Below are 22,446 nucleotides of genomic sequence, written 5' to 3'. Positions count from 1 at the left end.
AGGATAAAATCAGAGAGATTAGAGCCCCAACAATACGAGACTGGAATAGAAGGGAGAACCAAAAAAAATGGTTCAAATGGCTCTGAGCACTATGGGACTTAACATCTATGGTCATCAGTCCCCTAGAACTTAGAACTACTTAAACCTAACTAACCTAAGGACATCACACACATCCATGCCCGAGGTAGGATTCGGGCCTGCGACCGTAGCAGTCGCGCGGCTCCGGACTGAGCGCCTAGAACCGCTAGGCCACCGCGGCCGGCAAGGGAGAACCGATAGAGGTACTCAAGGTACCCTCCGGCACACACCGTCAGGTGGCTTGCGGAGTATGGATGTAGATGTAGATGTTTGAAGATGACGCTGTCGTATATAGACTAGTAAAGTCATCAGAAGATCAAAACAAACTGCAAAACGATTTAGAAAAATATCTGAATGGTGCGAAAAGTGGCAGTTTACCCCAAATAACGACAGTGTGAGGTCATCCACATGAGTGCTAAAATGAACTCGTTAAACTTCGGTTACATGATAAATCAGTCTAATCTAAAAGCCATAAATGCAACTAAATATGTAGGTATTACAATTACGAACAACGTACATTGGAAGGAACACATAGAAAATGTTGTGGGGAAGGCTAACCAAAGACTGCATTTTATTGGCAGGACACTTAGAAAATGTAACAGACCTACTGAGGAGACTGCCTACATTACACTTGTCCGTCTTTTTCTAGAATACTGCTGCGCAGTGTGGGATCATTACCAGATAGGAGTGACAGAGTACATCAAAAAAGTTCAAAGAAAGGCAGCACGCTTTGTATTATTGCGAAATATGGGAGAGAGTGTCACAGAAATGATACAGGATTTGGGCTGGAAATCATTAAAAGAAAGGTGTTTTACGTTGCGGCGGAAACTTCTCACGAAATTCCAATCACCAACTTTCTCCTCCGAATGCGAAAATATTTTGTTACATCGACCTACATAGGGAGGAACAATCACCACGATAAAATAAGGGAAATCAGAGCTTGTACGGAATGATATAGGTGTTCATTTTTTTCCACACCCTATACGAGATTGGAATAATAGAGAATTGTGAAGGTGGTTCGAAGAACCCTCTGCCAGGTACTTAAATGTGGTTTGCAGAGTATCGATGTAGATATCAGTGTATAATGTTTGGGTTTCCCTGCCTCAATTGCAAGATTAAGTATCTGAAAGATTAAAACTGAAACAAAGCAAGATTTTTTTGGATGACATCATTATGTTTTCAAAGGATCTACAGGAGCATTTGGCATCATTGGTACAAATCTTCAAATGATTGTACACAGCATATTTAACCCTGGAGAGGAATTATGGTATCAGGGGCATGTGGCAAGCCGAGGTAGAATCTGGCAGCTCTCTAGATTGTAGAGGCAGTGGAGATTTTCCAAACACCATGCATAGAGTAGGAATCACCGAGTTTCTGGGTCTAACACACTGCATGAAATTTATTTCTAAGTTTGTTGAGAGAGTGTGTCCACTCATGCACTTACTCATGAAGGGAATAAAATTTGATTGACAGGGGAGTTTTAGACAGCTTAAGTGTTCATTAGCAACAGGAAACAATTTATTCTGTCTTGCAAGTAATGATGCACTGGGCTATGTATTTTTTATCAATTGAACAAAGCAGAGAAAAATTACCCCACAAAAACGGACACATTAAGTCTTACTTGTGGTGTAACATATTTCTGCAACTATTTGTACAGAATGAGCTTTACGGTAACAATGGGCTAAGCAGCGTTCAGGTGGCTACTAGGATCAGTCTACCTGTCTGACATAGTGGACACTCAAGCCCAACAAATTTGATTTCAAGATCTTACATCGACAGGGTAAGACGCACGGTAATGCAGATGGCCTCAGCCATAAATTGGGTGCAGTGAACTGCATGGGCATTTCAAAAGTAGAATGGTAAAAGGTCTAAATAGTTGGTGAGGACACAGGGCAATGGGTCATTGAAAATTAATGGTGGTGAACACAAAAATAGGGTTGCAGTGGTTTGTAAAGAACAGTACACCATGCTTGCAGCAAGAGGACTTGAACCCTCAGTAGATCCCATTGCTAAACTTATCTGAGGCTAACAGGCTATTACAAATTTTTGAAATGGATCTTCAAGGTCCTTCTAGGCAAACCTCTGCAGGTAACCGGTGTGTACTTGACAATTATATACTTGACAATTAGACATCACTTTTCAGATTACCTGGCCGTGACAGCCATTCCAAATCACCAAACTGAAACAGTAGTCCAGACTATGGTTAACAACTGGTTATTGAAGCACGGCACCTTGGAAGTATGAAGAATGACAAGGCTGCTGTCAGTCTCCCACCCATTTCAAACTTTGAATAGAGTTCATATTTGAACACTGCCCACTAGGGTGTATAAACTGGAGCAAGAAGACTATTAGGATTGTTCAAACAATGAAAAATTCAGGATGGAATAATGAAAATACGATAAAGATAGACTGCTACTCACCTTATAGAGGAGATGTTGAGCCATGGACATAAGAAGAATGTTATAAATTTAAGCTTTTGACCAAAAGGCCTTCTACTGAAGTAGGAAACACACACACAAACACACACAAACACACACACACACACACACACACACACACACACACACACACACACACACACCAGTTGTGAATGTGTGTGTGTGTATTTTCTATTTCAGAAGAAGGCTTTTGGTGGGAAACTTAAATCTGTCTTTTTAATAATATTGTCAGTATTAGGTTTGAGGTTTGCAGGCAAAAAGGTTCTTCTAGCAATGGATGAAATTGTGTGGCAGAAAATCATGGATGTCATTAAAGCTAAACGAAAGAGCTATGGAAAGAAATTCAGTACAAATAAAACAAAAGTAATTGCACAAGGAGGAAATAAAAGATAGAAATAATGCTGATCATGACATTAGAACAGATGCAAAGCTTTGAATCCTTAGAAGGAGACAAAAAACTGACTGGAGTTGCATCACAGAAATTACAATTAGGATAACAATGATGAAAGAGGTATTTTATAATAAAAAGAGTTTACTGCAGCAACATGGAAAAAGATTTTAGGAAAAACTAACAAAGCGTTTTTGTATGGAGTGTCCTGTACAGTGGTAAAAGAGTAGAGTAAGGTTGGAGTCATTTCAGATGTGAATGTGACTGAAGGTAAGAAAAATGGATAGGTAGGAAAATGGATAAGATGAAAAATGAAGAAGTGCTGAGAAGAGTAGGAGTGCTTATAAAAACTGTTGAAGGATATGCGGAAGGGAAGAGGAGGTGAGGGAGGAAAAGGTTCCAATCCTGGATGATGTGCTGGACAGCAGCACTAAGAATAAAGTGACAGACTGTCAGAAATAAAGACACACAGGACTTGCTAACACAGCAGAAAACTGACGAAGATGATGATAATGCCAATTTCTTTCACCCTTTTCCCTCCTCCTCAAGTTGCTCACATTTCTGTTACTCTTCCCTAATTTATGATAGCTGGTGTAATAGGGTTATTTGAAAACTTAATTCTGATCAGAATAAAAACTTCACTGCAAAATCTGTGATTAGTTTCATGACCTTCAACTAATACATGCAACTGCTATCTAATTTATCAACAAATGTGCCCATAACTGTGGGCAGGGAGCATGGGGGGGGGGGGGGTGTCATACCCCCCCCCCTCCAGCTCTCAGGGAAAGGGTAAGAATATAGTGTAGTTTTTTTTTTATTTCTTTCAAGAAAATTATATAATATTGTTACTACACCAGTTTTTAACAGGGTCAAAACTTTTTTTATGGCTACTTACAAGTCACCATTCATCTTCAGAAATATTAAAAATACTCACCTCCTCTACAAACTATCATATAGGCACTTTGTGCCTTAGTAGCCACTGAAATTCACTGTTGGTAAACTACCATCATTCACCAAATTAAAAGTTTGTTGAAGAAAAACGAATTTTATGCACGTCAGTCAGTTTCTTAAGACACAAGTTTCTATTTTGTCCATTCAACATTGTTCCCACAGTAGATGGAACAATAAATATCTGGACAGAATATTTCATCTGCAACTGCTTGACATTAATTAGTGTTCAACTTTCAGAATTAAACTGTTTATCAAGGTATTTGGGGAGCAAAATAACCGATGATGGTCGAAGTAGAGAGGATATAAAATGTAGACTGGCAATGGCAAGGAAATCGTTTCTGAAGAAGAGAAATTTGTTAACATCGAGTATAGATTTAAGTGTCAGGAAGTCATTTCTGAAAGTATTTGTATGGAGTGTAGCCATGTATGGAAGTGAAACATGGACGGTTAATAGTTTGGACAGGAAGAGAATAGATGCTTTCGAAATGTGGTGCTACAGAAGAATGCTGAAGATTAGATGGGTAGATCACATAACTAATGAGGAGGTATTGAATAGGATTGGGGAGAAGAGAAGTTTGTGGCACAACTTGACCAGAAGAAGGGATTGGTTGGTAGGACATGTTCTGAGGCATCAAGGGATCACCAATTTAGTATTGGAGGGCGGCGTGGGGGGTAAAAATCGTAGGGGGAGACCAAGAGATGAATACACTAAGCAGATTCAGAAGGATGTAGGTTGCAGTAGGTACCGGGAGATGATGAAACTTGCACAGGATAGAGTAGCATGGAGAGCTGCATCAAACCAGTCTCGGGACTGAAGACCACAACAACAACAATCAAGGTATATCCATTTGACATCATCATAAGTGATCTTGTTAACCTTTTAAAAGTCTAGTGCCTCATTCACATTCTCAGTTGTACAAAGTATTTTGATTTTATGATCAGTATGATGGGACATACGGGTTTCAATATGCCAGGTATCCATCCTAAAGGGCTGTCAGGAGTATTTTCTCCAATGTTGCATATGATATGTAGGTTGACTGAAAATCTGTTTATACGGTGCCCATGGAACAGAAAACATGATATTGGTTCTCAGTATGAACAGATACAGATAATTTAATATTGCCACTTAACAGAGAAACTTCAAAACAGCCCAGTGTGACATTTAGTTAAGGAATATTTATTGACAGTAAGAGCAAAAGAGAAAAAATCAGAATCAGTGCCTTCAGCAGTGAAGGAGTGTTGCTGCTGTGTCACTGCTGTCTTCACAATACCATCTGACAAAAACAAAGTGGAACTTCAAGTCAGTGATGTGTATCACAGTAGCCACACTCTGTCAGAAGAGCTGACAGTTGTTCTCCTTTTGCTGTCATGAAATATACTTGATCTGAATATCACAATGGACTAATTTGAGGTTTTTGTATTAATCAGACGCATGAAATGAAAGTTTGGACAAAATATTGTTCAGAATGGAAACCAAAATGAAGTTTTTGATGTTGTGCATTGCATAAAACATCTAATGAGCAGCTTTGTTTTGACTAATTGCAGCTACACATCATGAAAGTAAAACTGATATCATCTTCAGAAATGTCAAAGAAAAGACACTTTATGACACACTATGTGGGACATCCAGTACATTTTATTCTATACTGTACACTGCAGTGTAGATGTATCATGCATTTTCTCTTTTCTTTACATGAAATTGTGTAACATCTCTCTGTGGCTCTAATATGTAATTTATCCACACTACAACAATTACTTTGATGTACCAATGGTTCAAATGGCTCTGAGCACTATGGGACTTAACATATATGGTCATCAGTCACTTTGATGTACCCTGCTCTGCCATTTTACATCTGAATAGATCAATGACACTGCACAATGACACTGTCTCTGTTATCAAAAGGCTTGAGTGTCTCTTAGAATGCCAATATTATGAAAAGGATAGATTGCTACTAGCAATATAGCAGAGGTGTTGAGTCAAAGACAGGCACAAAAAAACAACTTTCAAACAAGTAAGCTTTTGGCCAAAAAGATCATCATAATTACACACACACACACACTCTCTCTCTCTCTCTCTCTCTCTCTCTCTCTCTCTCTCTCTCTCTCTCTCTCTGCTATAGCCAGCTAGAAATTGTAGTGAGTTGCATTTGTGTGAGTGGGCCTTTATAATTGAACGGTTATTTGTTTAAGTCTTTCTATTGTTCCTATATCATCTCCGCTATATGGTGAGTAGCAATCTATCCTTCGCATAAAATTGTCAATATTAAATGTGGCACTCACAAATTATTAATTGCGCAATTTGTGTTAAAATGTGTGTGTTAAGTGTGTCATTTCCAATGTGATGAAAGAGACAGGTACACAACTGAAAAATCTTACAGCTCTTCTTTCTTACCTAGCCACAATACAGCCTCATTAACATCAAATGGGTACTCCATCCCACCATCCACAAGACCCGGAGTGTCCACAAAAGTGACAAGGCTAAATTTTTTCTGCTTTGAAGTTGATATCTCCGTGGATAAGAAGTCCACAACACCTGGGTAGTGAATAAAACATTTTTTAAAGATCCAAAGCAATAAAAATAAAAGAAGAAGAATAAGACATTGAATTTGAGTTCTCACTACAATACTTCACAATTACTGTCTTCATTAAATATTTGATATTATTATATTTTTTGTGAATAAGTGACCTTAACAGAAAAGCACACATGAAACAACAAAAGCTGCACAATTTCTAAACAACTTTGATAACAAAACATGGTTATCATTCAAATGTAATATCCAAACATGAAAAATGTAAGAAACAGGTGTTCTTGAAACATGACAACACTGCAGTTAATGTCACAGCAGGATGAACTTATAACAATGATGATTTTGTGTAGCAATAGATCCCACAATATAAAACTACTTTTATTCTGCACGTTGACTAAAGCCTCAGTCAGTGATGCCCTTCTCTAGGCAGCTAGTGATTAATCATTATACAAGGTGCCCAGAGATGAGCCGCACTGCTGCCGAGACTAAAGCTTCATTCTTTTAGCCAGTTCTTCCATAATTTTCTTCACCAGATTCCATAATATCAGTCCTGTGAAATGCAGTCATTGAATGATACAATGAAAATCAACTCTGAATCTTCAGTTGGATTAAAACAATGAAAAAGCAGTACCAAACCTAAAAAAATACAACACTTGAAAGATCACAAATGGTATTTTGCATTTGACATATAGTTACAAAATGTGACTTCTAAAGAGATGCAAAAGGACATTCACCCAGCTTCTAAAACCTACAGTACAATCACATAATAAAAAACACAGATGAAAATTTACAACATTCCTGACTGTATGGGTATAATTTATTAATGATATAATGGACTCACCTGATACACTGATAAGCCTTCCTTTGCCATTGCCTGACACAATAAGAGCCCTCTCACTGAGTTGTAAAGCTATATATAATAACAACCAACTGGCCACAGGAAATGTGATTAGAAGCAGGAAGTGAAAGACCGTTGGTTCTTTCGTAACTTGTGGAATGCTCCGCCCAAGAAGTTAAGCAAGCTTTTACATACACAGATGGCCAAAATAGTGCATCTTGCTTATTGCAGTACCTACACCTAGATGTAAAGTGCTGCCTTCATGGATAAAGCTAAAATACAACTTTCTACAAGAGACTAAATTGAATGGAAGCTACTTGTCCTGTTACTTTTTGGACTGCATACACAGAACTTAACTGAATGCTTACAGAATCAGTTTGGGGAACAAGTACAGCAAAAAGCACTTTAGTACAAATCAAGAATAATGTGATACTGACTTAACAGAAATTGAGCTGTGATGTTTTTTGTTACAGATTATTAACCACTCCAAAAACAACTAAAAGACTCCTGTAAAGACACTAAATATATTTCAAAATATATAAAAAACAAAATTATTTTATTTTTTGCTGCCCCAGCCATTCCTTCCACAGTGCAAAACAAATGTCAAAGAAATCATCATATGGAAGACTGAAAGCTACAAAATTAAATACTGGAACAATGAAACAACAAAAAATAAATTACATGAAAGAGGAATGCATGGCAGAACACAAACTTAGTATTTACATATCAGTTGTGAGTGTACTAAATCTGTGACTGCAGTGCATTACACCTTGGCATTGAAACAACACTGCAACATATACTGAGTAGTTCATAGGACTGTACTGATGGGGCAACCTGCTGCTATAACATCCATCTGCAGGAAGCCACATCCTGGAAGCATGTGGCTGCAACAGGAAGTGATAAAACTGCTGATAGCAATGCCTCAACGGGGAAGGCAGCTGAGAGCTACTCTCATATATGAATAAACCATGTATAATGCTCAATTTTAGTGAATCAGTTAACTGAAAAGAAAAAGAGTCTGAAGAATGCCAAACATTGCTTCCAAGAATAGAAAATCAATTTTCCATATCAGTCCACAAACAGTTCAATAAAGTACAATGTACTTAACCAGACACATTAGCATATAAATCTGGAAAGAGGAAAAACTTAATGAAAGTAAGCAGAAAACAGTATCAACACTCTTAATGAAGGAGAAGAAAAATCGAAATATATTAGGAAGTGAAAATCATGATGTTTATGACATACAGACTCCCCATTTAAACATTAAAATTTAATAAAACAAATATAAACAACTATGGGGGTACACTGATTTTGCCCGCACAACACAGATAAAACTGCTGCAAAACATTTTCTAAAGACTGCACGCACAGTATTGTCTATGATACTGTCAATCAGTACAACCTCGCAAATCTATAAAAAGATTCAATATGATTTCACACAGAAAAAGGAGTGTGCAGGGGAGGGGGCATTCATACAAGATAACTGATGAAAAGATGTACAGCATGATTAGGCAAAGTGTTTGTTTGGTGGTGGTGATGGCGTTGTGCCCTGATGCGGTGCAGGTGGAAAGATTGAGGAGTACATTTAGTTACTTGCACAGAAACCTGAAGACAATTGTTTCTGCTGTCTGTACTATCCTCCTCAACATCGAAAGGATAAGGAATACATATGCCCAAAGCTTAAGGAAGACAATCTAGGAAATGATTTACTGACAAAGAACACAAAAATTTGGTGTTCAGCTTTAAAGAACAATTCTGCTACTGAGTGACTTGTCAACTATGTCTATAAAATCAAAAATATTTATTTGTTTGTCAGTAGCTAGGAGAATTCTTACACCTCTGGATCTTCTTTCACTACTTTCAAAATTAGAACCAACATTGATTCACAGCTACTTCCAGTCTGAGTACAATGCTCTTAGTGATCAGCAGAAGTGATAGTCTGGCTGTGCAGTTCACTCCAGTATCACCTCAAATAGTATCTAAATAAAATATTAGTAGATAGATAATTACATTTTTTTATGATCTAAATGATTAATAAGCACCCACACATTTCCTGTTTAAAACAGTATGAAGTCAAGTACACTGACAACTGAACAATTCCATTCTTGGAAAGAACCTAAGACAAAGTGAAAAGAACAAGGAAAGACTAAATATGGCTTTCTCAGTTGTGTCATCAGATAAACCTTTATGCTTTTAGTTATATTAAATTGTTAGCAAGGAACAAATTTTCACTATTTAACTGTTATTACCACAAAAAATAGTAGACAAGTGCCACACAATAAGTGGGGAGGAATAATTGTGCACGTTTTGAGGAATGTCAGTCAGCAGTATAGTGTGTCTCAGTATTTGAGCAGACTGCCAGTGATAAAGCAATAAACCACACACATATAGTTGTACTGCAGGGACATAAAAGTTTGACTGGCTGTTTATCAAAGAGCACCTCAGGAGAGGAGGGGGGGGGGGGGAGGCATGCAGTTGCAAATGCCCCAAGTTATTTGTTACATGTCTGGATGCAGAGATATAACTTGTCACAAGGACACTGTAGGGGCTCTTTTCCAAACATTCTGCAGACAAATATCCTTACAGCCACAAGAATGTAGTAGTAATAAGTGAATCCCAGCAGACATTTCATGTCCCACGTGTACGCAGTGTGTTTATTAATATGTACGAGAACCATTCTCTGCCATTTACAGGAATCTGTCATCCGCAACTGCTGACCTTCAGCACTGCTCACTGTCAGTGCCACACAAAACACTCCAAGATTTAACTCCTTTCTGGATGAATCTCACCATCGTGGGAGCCATGGTGAGGAAAGGCTCGGTAAGTGCCTAAAACATCTGAAAAATTGCCATGAAAGCATTAAAAGTGCTTTGGAGGTGAGAAAGGATGTACTTCTTACAAGGAATAGTAAGACCTAGATTGCAGTTTATACTGGACACTGTGTACATGGATTGGTTAACAAATTTTTAATGCACGTTTGAGGTACAGGGTGACACAGAATAACAGGAATGTTTGAAATGAGGAGTGGCAGCCATGGGCAGGTGGCAGCACTGTGGGATCATGGCAGTTAGCGAGTAAACAGTCTGCTTTTTCAGTAATAATGGATCAGTGGAATGGACAATAGTGTTCGTTAGCCATAAAAATGCTTTATAAAAACAATGTTAGTTTGGTAGCGGCGCAGATGGAATGTCGATGTTTTTATAGTTTAAGACATCATGATACCTTCCCGTCGAAACACACAATAAAATGTTGGATTAATGACTTTGAAGAGACTGGATATACCCTCAAGAAGAAACCAACAGGACAGCCAAGAAGTGTGCGTTCTCCAGTGAACATTGATGCTGTACACGGCATTCAATTTGTAAGCAAGCTGCAGTGATTGGAATGTCCCAGGAGAGTGTTTGCAGAATTCTTCATTTTGATTTAAAATTTCATCCGTACAAACTGCATATGATGCAACAATTGAAGGACAATGATTACCGGTTATGATTAGGATTCTGTCAACAAATTATAACAAAAATAAACAATGACAAAGAATTTCTAAACAAGTTGTGGTGTCAGATGAGGCACATTTTCATCTCACAGGTTATGTGAATAAACAGAACTACCGTTACTGGGCAAACACAAAGCCTAATGACATTCATGAGTGCCCTTTACACGCTAGTAAAGTGACAGTATGATATGGTGTTTCATCACAAGTGATTATCGGACCGTATTTTTTCGCAAATGAAAGGGGAAACACAATAACTATCAATGCCAATCGTTACGTGGAGATGTTACAACTTTCGTTACACCTGCATTGAACAACTTTCCAAACATTCAAGAATCCTGGTTTCAACAGGATGGAGTGACATCACAGATTGCACGGCAATAAATGCTATATGTGCGAAAATTGTTTGGCTACCGTGTGAGCCCACGATTTGGTAACATTCCCTGGCCTCCTAGATCGCCAGATTTATCTATTTGGGATTTTTTTCTTGTGGGACTACCTCAAGAGCAAAGACTACATGACTCAACCAAGAACCCTGGATGAGTTAAAACAGAAAATTCAGGATGCAATTTACAGCATCTGGGTTGAGATGTTGCAGCAGTCAATGAAGAATCTCAACAGCAGATTTCACGAATGTATTTGTAAAGGGGGATGCCATCTAAAGGACATAACTTAAAAAAAAAAAAAGATATAAATGCCACCAATGTTTCATAAACGGCAAAGTTGTAAGGTTTCAGTTTTTATGAATGCAATTTCTTTCCTTCATCACTTCTAGTTTCATTGGATTGTGGAAATGTTCCCGTTTAACCGTGTCATCCTGTATATGTGAACCATAGCATCTCAGTGCTAGATCCATCACCTGGGATAGATACAAGATTTAACACCTGCAACGGATTACGAGAAACAAAGGGTACCCCATTAGGGATATAAGAAAAAAGATTGGTATTTAATGTCTAGTTGACAATGAGGTCATTAGAAATGGAGTGAAAGCTTGGATTACGAAGGGATGAGGAAGAAAATCAGCCTTGCTCTTTCAAAGCAACCACCCCAGCATTTGCCTTAAGTGATTTAAGGAAATTACAGAAAACCTAAATCAGAGTGGCTAGACACAGATTCGAACCATTGCACTAAGATATAAAAAATATCATGAACTTTAACACCCAACAAAGAGACATGCCAGAAGAAGAAATGTTGGGTGTAGCCTTTCTGCCACACATCTCCAGAGTGACAGACAGTATATCAGAAAAACACAGTGTAAAGATGATACATGCAGTGCCAGAGTACAACAAACATTGTGTACACGAGGAAAAGTCTATATTGGAATTATCACTTATCCATCAGTAACTGGATCATCAAACATAAATAGCATTGCAGGGTGAGGCAGTTGGAGGAACTGGTTGAGGTGGAGCATGGACTGCATCAGATTGACCACAAAATAGAATTAACTGACACACATATTATCACCACAGTGGAAGAAAACTGCTATGCTCATTTGTTCATAGGAGCCACCAAAATTCACAAGCAAGATACTAGTTTTAACAAGAAAGAGAAAATAAACAGGGCATGGGTTCTTCACTGTTGTGTATGACTGTGGAGGTAACAAATGAAACACTACAGAAGTAATTATCAGATAAAATGGCCTCAGATGTTGGTGTAGTAAGCGCATATAATCTGCAGCCACCAGTTCGACTCCATTCTGCCACTAATAATGGAGGGCGATTCTTTGACAATGATGGCCACTTGTACTCGCAAAATAAATAAATAAATGAAGAGGGAAACTCACAAAATGCCATTAGCAGAAGATCTCAAATGAGCACCAACAAGCAATGAATCAAGAAGTTCAGGGAAAGCCTCAGAAATTTCAAAGAAAACAATAACATTCACAATCACTGGACAATCATTTGTTTCAACCGGGGATGCTCAGTACATATAGTCAAAGGTGCATACCTTCAAGTTTTTTTTTTCTTGTTGTTCAGTGTGTAGTGTATATTCTTTGTACATGCCCACCAAAACTGTGGCCCCTTACCCCTTTTTCCCAGCCCTCAAATATAACAAAATATTACTTGCAGTCATCCCAGCTTTAATGTGCCAATGATTTTCATAATAGTAACAATAAAATATTTTAGTATAATAATTACAATTTGTTTACATGAGTGTGCTTAGTACATTACTGTCGTATAAGTTAAAATTTGAGAAGTGCTTGTTCAATGCAACTGATTTAAGAACAATAACAGCAAGAGACTCACTACTTTCATAATGTCATAACCTACACACAAGAAAACTAAAGTGTAGATGCACCATCACCAATTTCACTTAATGATATGACTGAACACAAGTCTGAAAACTATGGCTATTCAAACATATGAATGGGGGAAGTGCTGTTCCCTGCTAATGAAAGATAACTCTTCCTGTTATTATTCTCTTAGTGGCGGGGTCTTTCGCTTTCTGTATTCCATTACTCAAATCCTGTGATTTGTCAGTTCTACCTGCCAACTCAGAAACCACAATGCGTTTGCTGAAGGCAATATGGATGGTCAACCATTGATTGGTCACAAGTCTGAAAGTGCACTTGCTCTCAGATGCACAATTGAAAAGTTTCCTATGTTAATCATAGGTTTTTATTTTCTTTAATTCTCTGCCATTTTCAAGGCCCCCAACTTTTCTGCTACTTTATTCTGTGGAATTTGGCTAACATTTGAAAACTGAAGTATGTAGAAATATAAATGCAATTTTTTGTGTGTGTAGTGGTGGGAGGGTCATGACTCTCCCCCCCTCCCACCATTCCCCAATCCCCATCTGACATTGTAGGTTGTCTGTTGCCACTTGGATAACTGGGTACAAAAGAAGTATGATTTAAGTCTCTCTCTGGTAAGAGACACCAAGAAGCCAGAGAAATAATTGCTGGCTTGCTCACCTAGCATTCTGGCAGCATCTAGGAGGAAGCTCCCAGGAAATATTCCAAAACAACACATTGTCTTTAATAAATGAAAGTATCTGCTGATGTTTCTTCATGATGCCTTATGTAATCACAGAGATGATTCATTTACTCATCCTGTATAAGGTAAAGGAAAGCCACTATAGAAAACTGTGTGTCTGGGAAACCATGTGTTGTACTGAACCTCATGAACTATTTAATGTCAAAATGTAGTAAGAAAAGTTCTGGCAGAATGCAAACAATTTAAGAGACCACTCACCAAATTGTAGAAGCGTCAAGTTGTCAACAGACGCACACACACAAAAGAGAAAGAAAACTGGCTACCTGTCAGAATAAATCTTTTGTCAAGCGAGAGTACAAATACAATTGCCCAAACTACACACACCTGCCTGCACCCCTGCATTGTGCAGGCTGGGCACACAACACTGGGATTGCATTCCAGCAGCTGAACCAGGATGAGGAGAGGTAGTTGTGTCATGTGGGATCGATAGCTAGCATTCAGGGATGTGGGGGGGGGGGGGGGGGAGCAGGAGAGAGGGACGGCAGATACTTGAGCTAGACATATGAGACATGGGTGACAGGACAGAGGAAGGGGACATTGTTAGTTGGATGGTGTGAGAACAGTGGGTTAGAGGAGATTGGTGCCAGGATGACGATGGGAGCACAGGGTGTGTTGCAAAGGATAACTCTCATCAGTGTATTTCAGAAAAGCTCATGCAGTGGGGAATTATCCAGGAGGCCTGTATCACAAAGAAGACATTGTACTCTAGCATGCTGTGCTCAGTTACACGTTGTGCCACTGGATGGTCAATTTTGTTCTTGGACATAGTTTGGAGGTGGCCTTTTATTTTGACGGACAGTTGATTGGTTGTCATACTGACATAACAAGCTGTGCAGTGACTGTAGCAGAGTTGGTAGATGACATTGATGCTTTCACAAGTGACCCTGCCTCTAATGGGATATGATAAGCCTGTGACAGAACTCAAGATATCCTGTGCCATACCTCACACATCTCCAACCCTCTCACCAACCCCAAGAACAAATACAATATCTATCAGCATCTTACACAAGACGATTCCCTCCGCTCCTGAAGAGGTATTCTATTGCTCACCAGACCTACACAATATCCCGGACCAACCATAAGCTACTCCCACTCAGTTTCCACTTGGATTGCATCCTGGTGGCGGATCCAGGTGCAAGACCTGCCCAATCCGCCTACTAAGCACTTCTTACTCCAGTGCTGTCACAGGCTTATCCTCTCCAAACAGAGACGAGACCATTTGTGGAAGCAGTCATATCATCTACCAGCTCTGCTGAAAGCACTGCAGAGTCTTTTATGTCAGTATGACAATCAACCTGCTGTCCATTAGAGTAGATGGTCACAGCCAAACAGGGCCAAGAATAAGGCTGGCCATCCATTGGCACAACGTGCAACTGAACACAACATGCTGAAGTTTAACGGAGGCTTCACAATGCAGGCCATCTGGATCTTTCCCTGCTGCACCAGTTTTTCTGAACTAAGCAAATGAGAGTTACCCTTACACCACATCCTTCACTCTCGTAATCCTCCTGGCCTCAACCTCCACTAACAAACTGTCCCTTCACCCTTATCCAACAGTTTCCCCCTTCCTGTGTCCTGTCAACCACTCCCAAACCATGCTTCCACAAGTCCATTGTGTGCTGTGCCTCGCTGGTTCCGATACCCATGTATCACATGCCTACAAGCCCTCCCTCCCACATTCCTAGCCAGTAAACTTGCTGTTTCCCTCCGAACTGCTAGCTACCAATCCCTTACCTCTCTTCCTCTCCCTCTTAACCGACCCATCCTAGTCCCCCTGCCAAAATGCAATACTGGCATTGTGTCTGTAGATGGCACAATGTAGAGGCGCAGGTGTTTGTGCACATGCGTGTGTTTTGGTTATGTATTTGTACTCTAGCTTGACGAATAATTTTTTCTGCAAGCCAGAAAGTTTTCTTTCTCTTTGGGTGTGCCTGTTGATGGCTCAATGCTGCTGCTATTCAGTGAGTGGTCCCCTTTACACTCAAATTATTTACCACCACAATAGCTTTCTGAGAACATTCTGTCTCAAATAGTTCACAATTAAATATGCTGTTCTATTACAAATAAGGCAATGCAAAATGGTTACCACCATGACTGCTCTTTCACTCATTTGTTTTAAGACAGAGATTTGAGGTAACCATCATCAAGGAAGAGAATTACGAAGAATAACTGGGCTCTTAGAATGTTTGCTTTAGTATCATATCAATGTCAAACATCCTGATGGACGAAAACTATGTGCCGGATGAAGTCTCCAGCTCTGACTCTTAACTGACTGCTATTACTGATACAGACATCAGACATGACTTACAACTCCTCTTCACGGCTTCAGTTCTGTTAAGCTTCCCTTAACCTAATGACTGCACAGAACATGGACTTTCAAATACTGAAAAACTCCTGACACGAAACTATCAACTGCACTTGATCATACAATATAATGACTACTATAGCAACATTTTAACTGGATCCTATTCTCAACTGAAGCTAATCTTACAAATAGACTCTTATAAATGAAGGCATTTAATCTATTATAAATAACCAATATTCAGACATTACCTTGAAATATCAATACTATAATTTAACTTTGCTGCCCTGTCTTGCTTTATTCTTGATTCTGGGATCTGCACCTGTTACATATTCTGTATTCACACATTACCATTATGAAAACGAAAGATTGCTACTCACCACATACAGGAGGCATTACATTCCAGAAAGGCACAATAAAACAACTGATAAACACTTAAGCTTTCAGACATAAGGTCCTCTTCCTGAAATAGAACGAACATGCGTGCACTCCACATGCAAGCTCAACTCGCACACATAAATGGCTACTGTGAATTGTGCTTTTTGTGTGTGTGTGTGTGTGTGTGTGTGTGTGTGTGTGTGTGTGTGTGTGTGGGCGCGCGCGCTGTTTTGGAAGATGGAATTTTTGTCCAGAAGCTTATATGTTTAGTAATTTCTTTAACGCACCTGTCTGAAACTCAACGCCACCTGTACTTGATAAGTAGCAATTTATCCTTTTCATAATATTGTTGTCATTCCATCCTGACTTTCCAGTATTTACACATTAGACTGACAATGTAGTAATAGTAGTAGTAGTAATACTGACTCTTACCTGGTATATGTTGCAATGGTTTGAAATGTGGGTACAAATGCAGAGTAGCATTACCCTGAAAGAGAAGTGAATTGTTCTGTACAACACAGTACCAGAAAATTCATGAAGTGAAAAAATATATAAAATTTATATAACTTTGAACAGAAGAGGAGTGGAATCACTATCAACGCATGGAAATGATCAATCAGAGCATTTTCATTTTGTGTATAACACTGTCTAAATGTTACAAGATTTTATAATATAAATGGATGGATAAAAGAGGACTCACCAAGTGGCTGCAGGGGAACACACACATAAAAGGATTGAATTTTCACAAGCTTCTGGAGACACTGGGTCCTCCTCCTGGTGGAAGAGTTGAAGGGGAAGAAAGAGGGGTGAAGGACACGGACTGGAGAGGTTTAGGGAAAGGGAAACTGTTTAGAAAAGTCACTCAAAACCCTGGGTCAGGTGAGACTTATCGGGTGGGATTAGAAGGAAAAACTGATTGTTGGGGACTGCACCAGATGAGATTTGAAATCCTCAGGACTCCTTGCTTCACTCCATTTTAGCTTTCTACATCTTTCATCGTCTTTCCCATCTATTTTTCACTGCCCCCTCCAACCTATGTTATGTAAAATGCACTTAGCTTCTTACACTTATTAATTCGTGCACAATGTTTTAGCAGCAATCTCTGTCTTGCACATTACCCTGTCTTCCACCTTTAAGCTCTAAGTTCTCAAACCTCGCCCGATGCAGTCCGCAACACTCAGTCTTTCCTTCTCATTCCGTACGGTAAGTTCCCCCGAGCCAAGGTTCTGGATGACTTATCTAAACTGTATCCCTTTCCCTAAACCTCTCTAGTCCTTCACCACTCTTCCTTCCCCTTCAACTCTTCTGTGAGAAGGGGGAGCCACTGGCTCCAAAAGCTTGCAAAAGTTCAATCCTTTATATATATATATATATATATATATATATGTGTGTGTGTGTGTGTGTGTGTGTGTGTGTGTTTCCCTTTTTTTATTTTTTTATTATTTTCATTGAAACAAGATTTTATAAGCTTCCATTCCACATGAAACAGATGTGACCAGTGACTGTATTTATTTCAAGTAGTAAAGAGTACAGCAACTATTTGCAAATAATGTTTATTGCAATTCCAGATTTTGGTCCACACCAGTAAATATAAGTTAAAACATTAAAACCACTTAATCATACACACAGTCCCAACAGACTGTTTACGTCAGGATAAGTTCACAACTGTTTACAGTTACAACACAGATTGTTTCAGTGTACATCATGCCAACCAACAGTAGCCTCTTCACATGCATGATACATTGACAATACATATTTACTTTATTTTATACTTTGTATGTTTTATCATTTTATTTATTATTTTATACTTTAAAAAAATTATGTACGTAAAACAAATAAAGTGATTGTAACTAAAAATAGTGACCAATGTTTTACAGTTATACAGGTGGTAATTGAGTGAACTAATTAGTGGCATCAGTTACTGCTGCATACTTGACAGTTGAATATCATTTAAAAATTACAGAAAAAATTGTTCAAAAGACCTATTTTAACAAAATTTCTTAAAACTGTGTTAAATTCCACATACAGTTTAAGGGATTAGAACAGACAAAAATGGTATCTAAACTTATCATACTATCAGTGGTATGTCAAATGAACCCAACAACTTTCTGCTTAATAGTTCTCTCACAGGTTTCACATAAATATACATTATAGCTTACACAGTTTGGTATTCAACCAAACAAACTTTCAACTAAATCTGTAATAATGTGGGAAATATATTTGTCCCCAGAAATTATGTCCTCATATGCAAACAAGTTTAATCATAAATAGGTTGTTACAGCCATCAAAGTGACTGCTGGGATGTTTAAAACGTGAACTGTAAAATAAAGTTATACATATTGTCAACATACCACACATGTAAAGAGGGCACTGTGGGTCAGTGTGATGTACACTGAAGCAAGTTGTATTGCAACTGTAAACAGCAGCCTCAGTGTGAACTCAATCTCTGACACGAGTAGTCCAGTTTGATAATAAAGGGAAACATTCCACGTAGGAAAAATATATCTAAAAACATAGATGATGTGACTTACCAAATGAAAGTGCTGGCAGGTCGACAGACACACAAACAAACACAAACATACACACAAAATTCAAGCTTTCGCAACAAACTGTTGCCTCATCAGGAAAGAGGGAAGGAGAGGGAAAGACGAAAGGATGTGGGTTTTAAGGGAGAGGGTAAGGAGTCATTCCAATCCCGGGAGCGGAAAGACTTACCTTAGGGGGAAAAAAGGACGGGTATACACTCGCACACACACCCATATCCATCCACACATATATGGTATATGTGTGGATGGATATGTGTGTGTGTGCGCGCGAGTGTATACCCGTCCTTTTTTCCCCCTAAGGTAAGTCTTTCCGCTCCCGGGATTGGAATGACTCCTTACCCTCTCCCTTAAAACCCACATCCTTTCGTCTTTCCCTCTCCTTCCCTCTTTCCTGATGAGGCAACAGTTTGTTGCGAAAGCTTGAATTTTGTGTGTATGTTTGTGTTTGTTTGTGTGTCTGTCGACCTGCCAGCACTTTCATTTGGTAAGTCACATCATATATATATATATATATATATATATATATATATGGTTTTAATATTTGAACTTACATTTACTGGTATGTATTTTATAACTGACTTACATTTAAAGCTTATACAACTGTATATATGGTAAGGCATGCACATTATGTCACCGGAACTGGTTCTTTGTGTGTCTTTTAGCACCGAAGTTGGCCACACAGTGACCAAAATTTGGATTTGCAATAAATATTATTTGTGATTTCTATAACTTTTACTGTCTGAAACAAGATTATATTCAGTAACTCTCACTATAAAAAATAATTGAGGGAAGTAAATGAATACACGACTGAAATAAATTAAGATCTCCTAATCAGTGTAACACTCTCACTGCAAGTAAACAATAAATAATAATGAAATGTGTTTCGTCATACCATGAGAGTCTCTCGTTTCCTGCCGCTTGTAACAATCACAAAACCTTGTGTTTCAATTGCCACACCAGTTTTCTGAACATGTTCCTCAATGTACCTGGAGAAAAGATGAAACCGACACTAAGAGGTGAGTATAAATGGAAAAATAAATAAATAAAACAAGACAGCATTTACCAGAAAATCTAAAGTTAAAACAATAATGTTGATTTCATATCAGTGGACTGTTCTGGAAGTACACTATCTGCTAGGTAACTAGGATCCTGACACCACAGAAAAAAATGGAACAATCTCTCTCTAGGGCCCAAAAGTAAACGTTAATTGAAATTTTGATTATACAGTGAGTAACAATTTCAACATCTGTAATGATGCCAGATGATATTTCCTTTATTACAATATTAACACAGTTTATTTTTCTGATATGCAGTTCTCGCAATATTTCCAAGCTCTCTCACTTTCTTGCAAAATTACCATTACCAAATATTTTTTCCAATTACTGCAGAACAAGATAGCATGTGTTGTTTTAACACTCTAACTGCACTTATAACAATCTGACAGAATGGTTCTGTGTAATGTTTCTGGCCACCAGAAATTAGAATAGCAAGTATGGACAATGGCTTCAAGAACATACATCACTCTCGTGACAGACTTGCATTATAACTTCTGTTTTCTCTGGTTCTCTTTCATATTCTATTGTTTTCTCCATTAAGTAGTTACCATATTCAAATTTTACCTCTTGTTTGCCACTCAATCACCATTTCATACATTATTTGCTCCCCCAAAACCCCACTTCATTGCTCATCTTTTCATAGGCTTCAGTCTTGATTTCTTTATTCCTTTAATTTTTAATATATCACTGCAAAATACTTATGATAAAGCCATAAAGGATGAAATATATGAATTTCTTATGTTATCTGCTGAAACACATTTACTAGCTGGTTGGGAACTGCAGTATGACACACAATATTACAACATGCACATGGCAGTTTACATGTGGACACCAGCACACTTTAACAGGACAGCAAGATGTTGAGTTACAAACAAAAAGAAAGGAAAAAAAAAAAACTGTTGTACTGGGTAGGCGGTGATACAGTGGTGATGAATAAAATAGGAAAGTTCTGCCTCCCACTTATCTCACAAATGATTAAAATGTTAAAAAAATCATGTGACTCAGATTGCAAACACCACAAAACAAAACACTGATTACATATTCTGGACATCATGCAAAAGTTATATTATTCTGGGGTTCTGCAACACGGCAACAACAAATAACTGTTCTGTTACATAGCAACTTCCATTCTGTGCAGCAGATCAGTGGATAATGCTCTAGTTTTTTGCTAGCAATTTTGGGAGACAAACAAAAAGACAATGTCAGAATTCATCATCAACTGAACATTCTGGGCAGTACAGGGTGATGCATAGAGAGGGTGGAAACAAGATTTTCCAAAACAATCAAACCTGAAACACCCATGGTGGTTAGGAACACTAATTTATTTAGAGTCAATTTCCATTTAAATTAATTAAGTAGTGAAATGGTGGTGAACAAAGTTTTCATATGAACACATACTGCAAGAAAACATGTTATTATTATGCACTCCACTGGCCTTCAGTAGTTAAATGAGTGCATAATCTTGAAGGACTTTCTTTAGCCTGGAAAACTTATCAATGTACTCATACTTCTTATGCTAAAACCATGAAAAATTAATAAAACAACATGTGCCAGAAAACAGCCAAGGGTACAGCCAGAGCACCATAAACTAAAAACTGTAGAATTTCCCATGTGCTGCAATATTTTATTTAATTCTGAGGGCAGGGACAGGGTGTGGGAGTCTGAGTACCATTCTTAGAGTTGGATTCACTGCCATGTGTGTCGGCTTCCCTGGTGCAGCATTTCGGGAGTGGTCATTGTCAGGATATGGGTAATCTCTTCTTTCAGCTCTTCAACAAAACTCATACGAGTTACGGAACTCTTTTCCTTTAAGAAGGACCACAGCCAATTATTGCACTTTTTTAGTATGGACTTCTGGGTGGCCACATTGAATCCATGATGGAAATTGGTGGTCCAACCAGTCTTTAACACGAGTCCAGTAGTGTCCAGGAGCACCATCCTGTTGTATAACAACATTGTTCAGCAGGCCAACTTTATCAAGTTCATGCAATAGTCAGCGAGATAACATCGAGGTACAATGTCCCCCATCACAGACCCGTCAAAGAAATATGGCCAGATGATAAGGTCATGGGTAACACCAGTCCGTAGCATAACATGAGGAGAGTGTTGGTTAATTTCTTCATAAGAATGACAGCTCTTTTTTGCCCAGATATAAAGATTTCAAGACCAGGAGCTATGATTTAAACAGGATTCATCTGTCATCACAACCTTACTGCGAGTTGCTAATGTTGGAAAAGCTGTAAGTAGCTGTTCACATGAATCACATTGGGTATTACTATCATGACCACTTAATTCATTTATGCTGCTGGGTCAAAATAAATGGTGACTACCTTTCTTCGTCCAAAGACATGGCACAAATGTTCTAGGAATGTTCCACCTTTGCTGACCGCTTCCTTGCTGATTTTGCTAGTGAACAAAGCAATGGTGCATTTAAGTGTTCAGTTACTTCACAATTGTTG

General features: G+C 38.5%; 1 protein-coding gene across 3 annotated transcripts in view; it reads right to left on the bottom strand.

The window, feature by feature from the left end:
* Positions 1–22,446, bottom strand: part of LOC126204412 (sarcalumenin-like) — a 94,421-nt gene that overhangs the window by 32,877 nt on the left and 39,098 nt on the right. For all 3 annotated transcript variants that reach the window (XM_049938789.1, XM_049938790.1, XM_049938791.1), the window contains 3 exons: positions 19,825–19,918; positions 16,819–16,873; positions 6,248–6,388 (listed from right to left, as the gene is read on the bottom strand). In XM_049938789.1, coding sequence (XP_049794746.1) covers positions 6,248–6,388; positions 16,819–16,873; positions 19,825–19,918 — 290 coding nt within the window. The remainder of the gene's footprint in view (positions 1–6,247; positions 6,389–16,818; positions 16,874–19,824; positions 19,919–22,446) is intronic.

Source organism: Schistocerca nitens, chromosome 9, assembly GCF_023898315.1.
Source record: "Schistocerca nitens isolate TAMUIC-IGC-003100 chromosome 9, iqSchNite1.1, whole genome shotgun sequence".
Taxonomy (NCBI): Eukaryota; Metazoa; Arthropoda; class Insecta; order Orthoptera; family Acrididae; genus Schistocerca; species Schistocerca nitens.
This window is presented reverse-complemented; position numbering and strand designations above follow the sequence as displayed.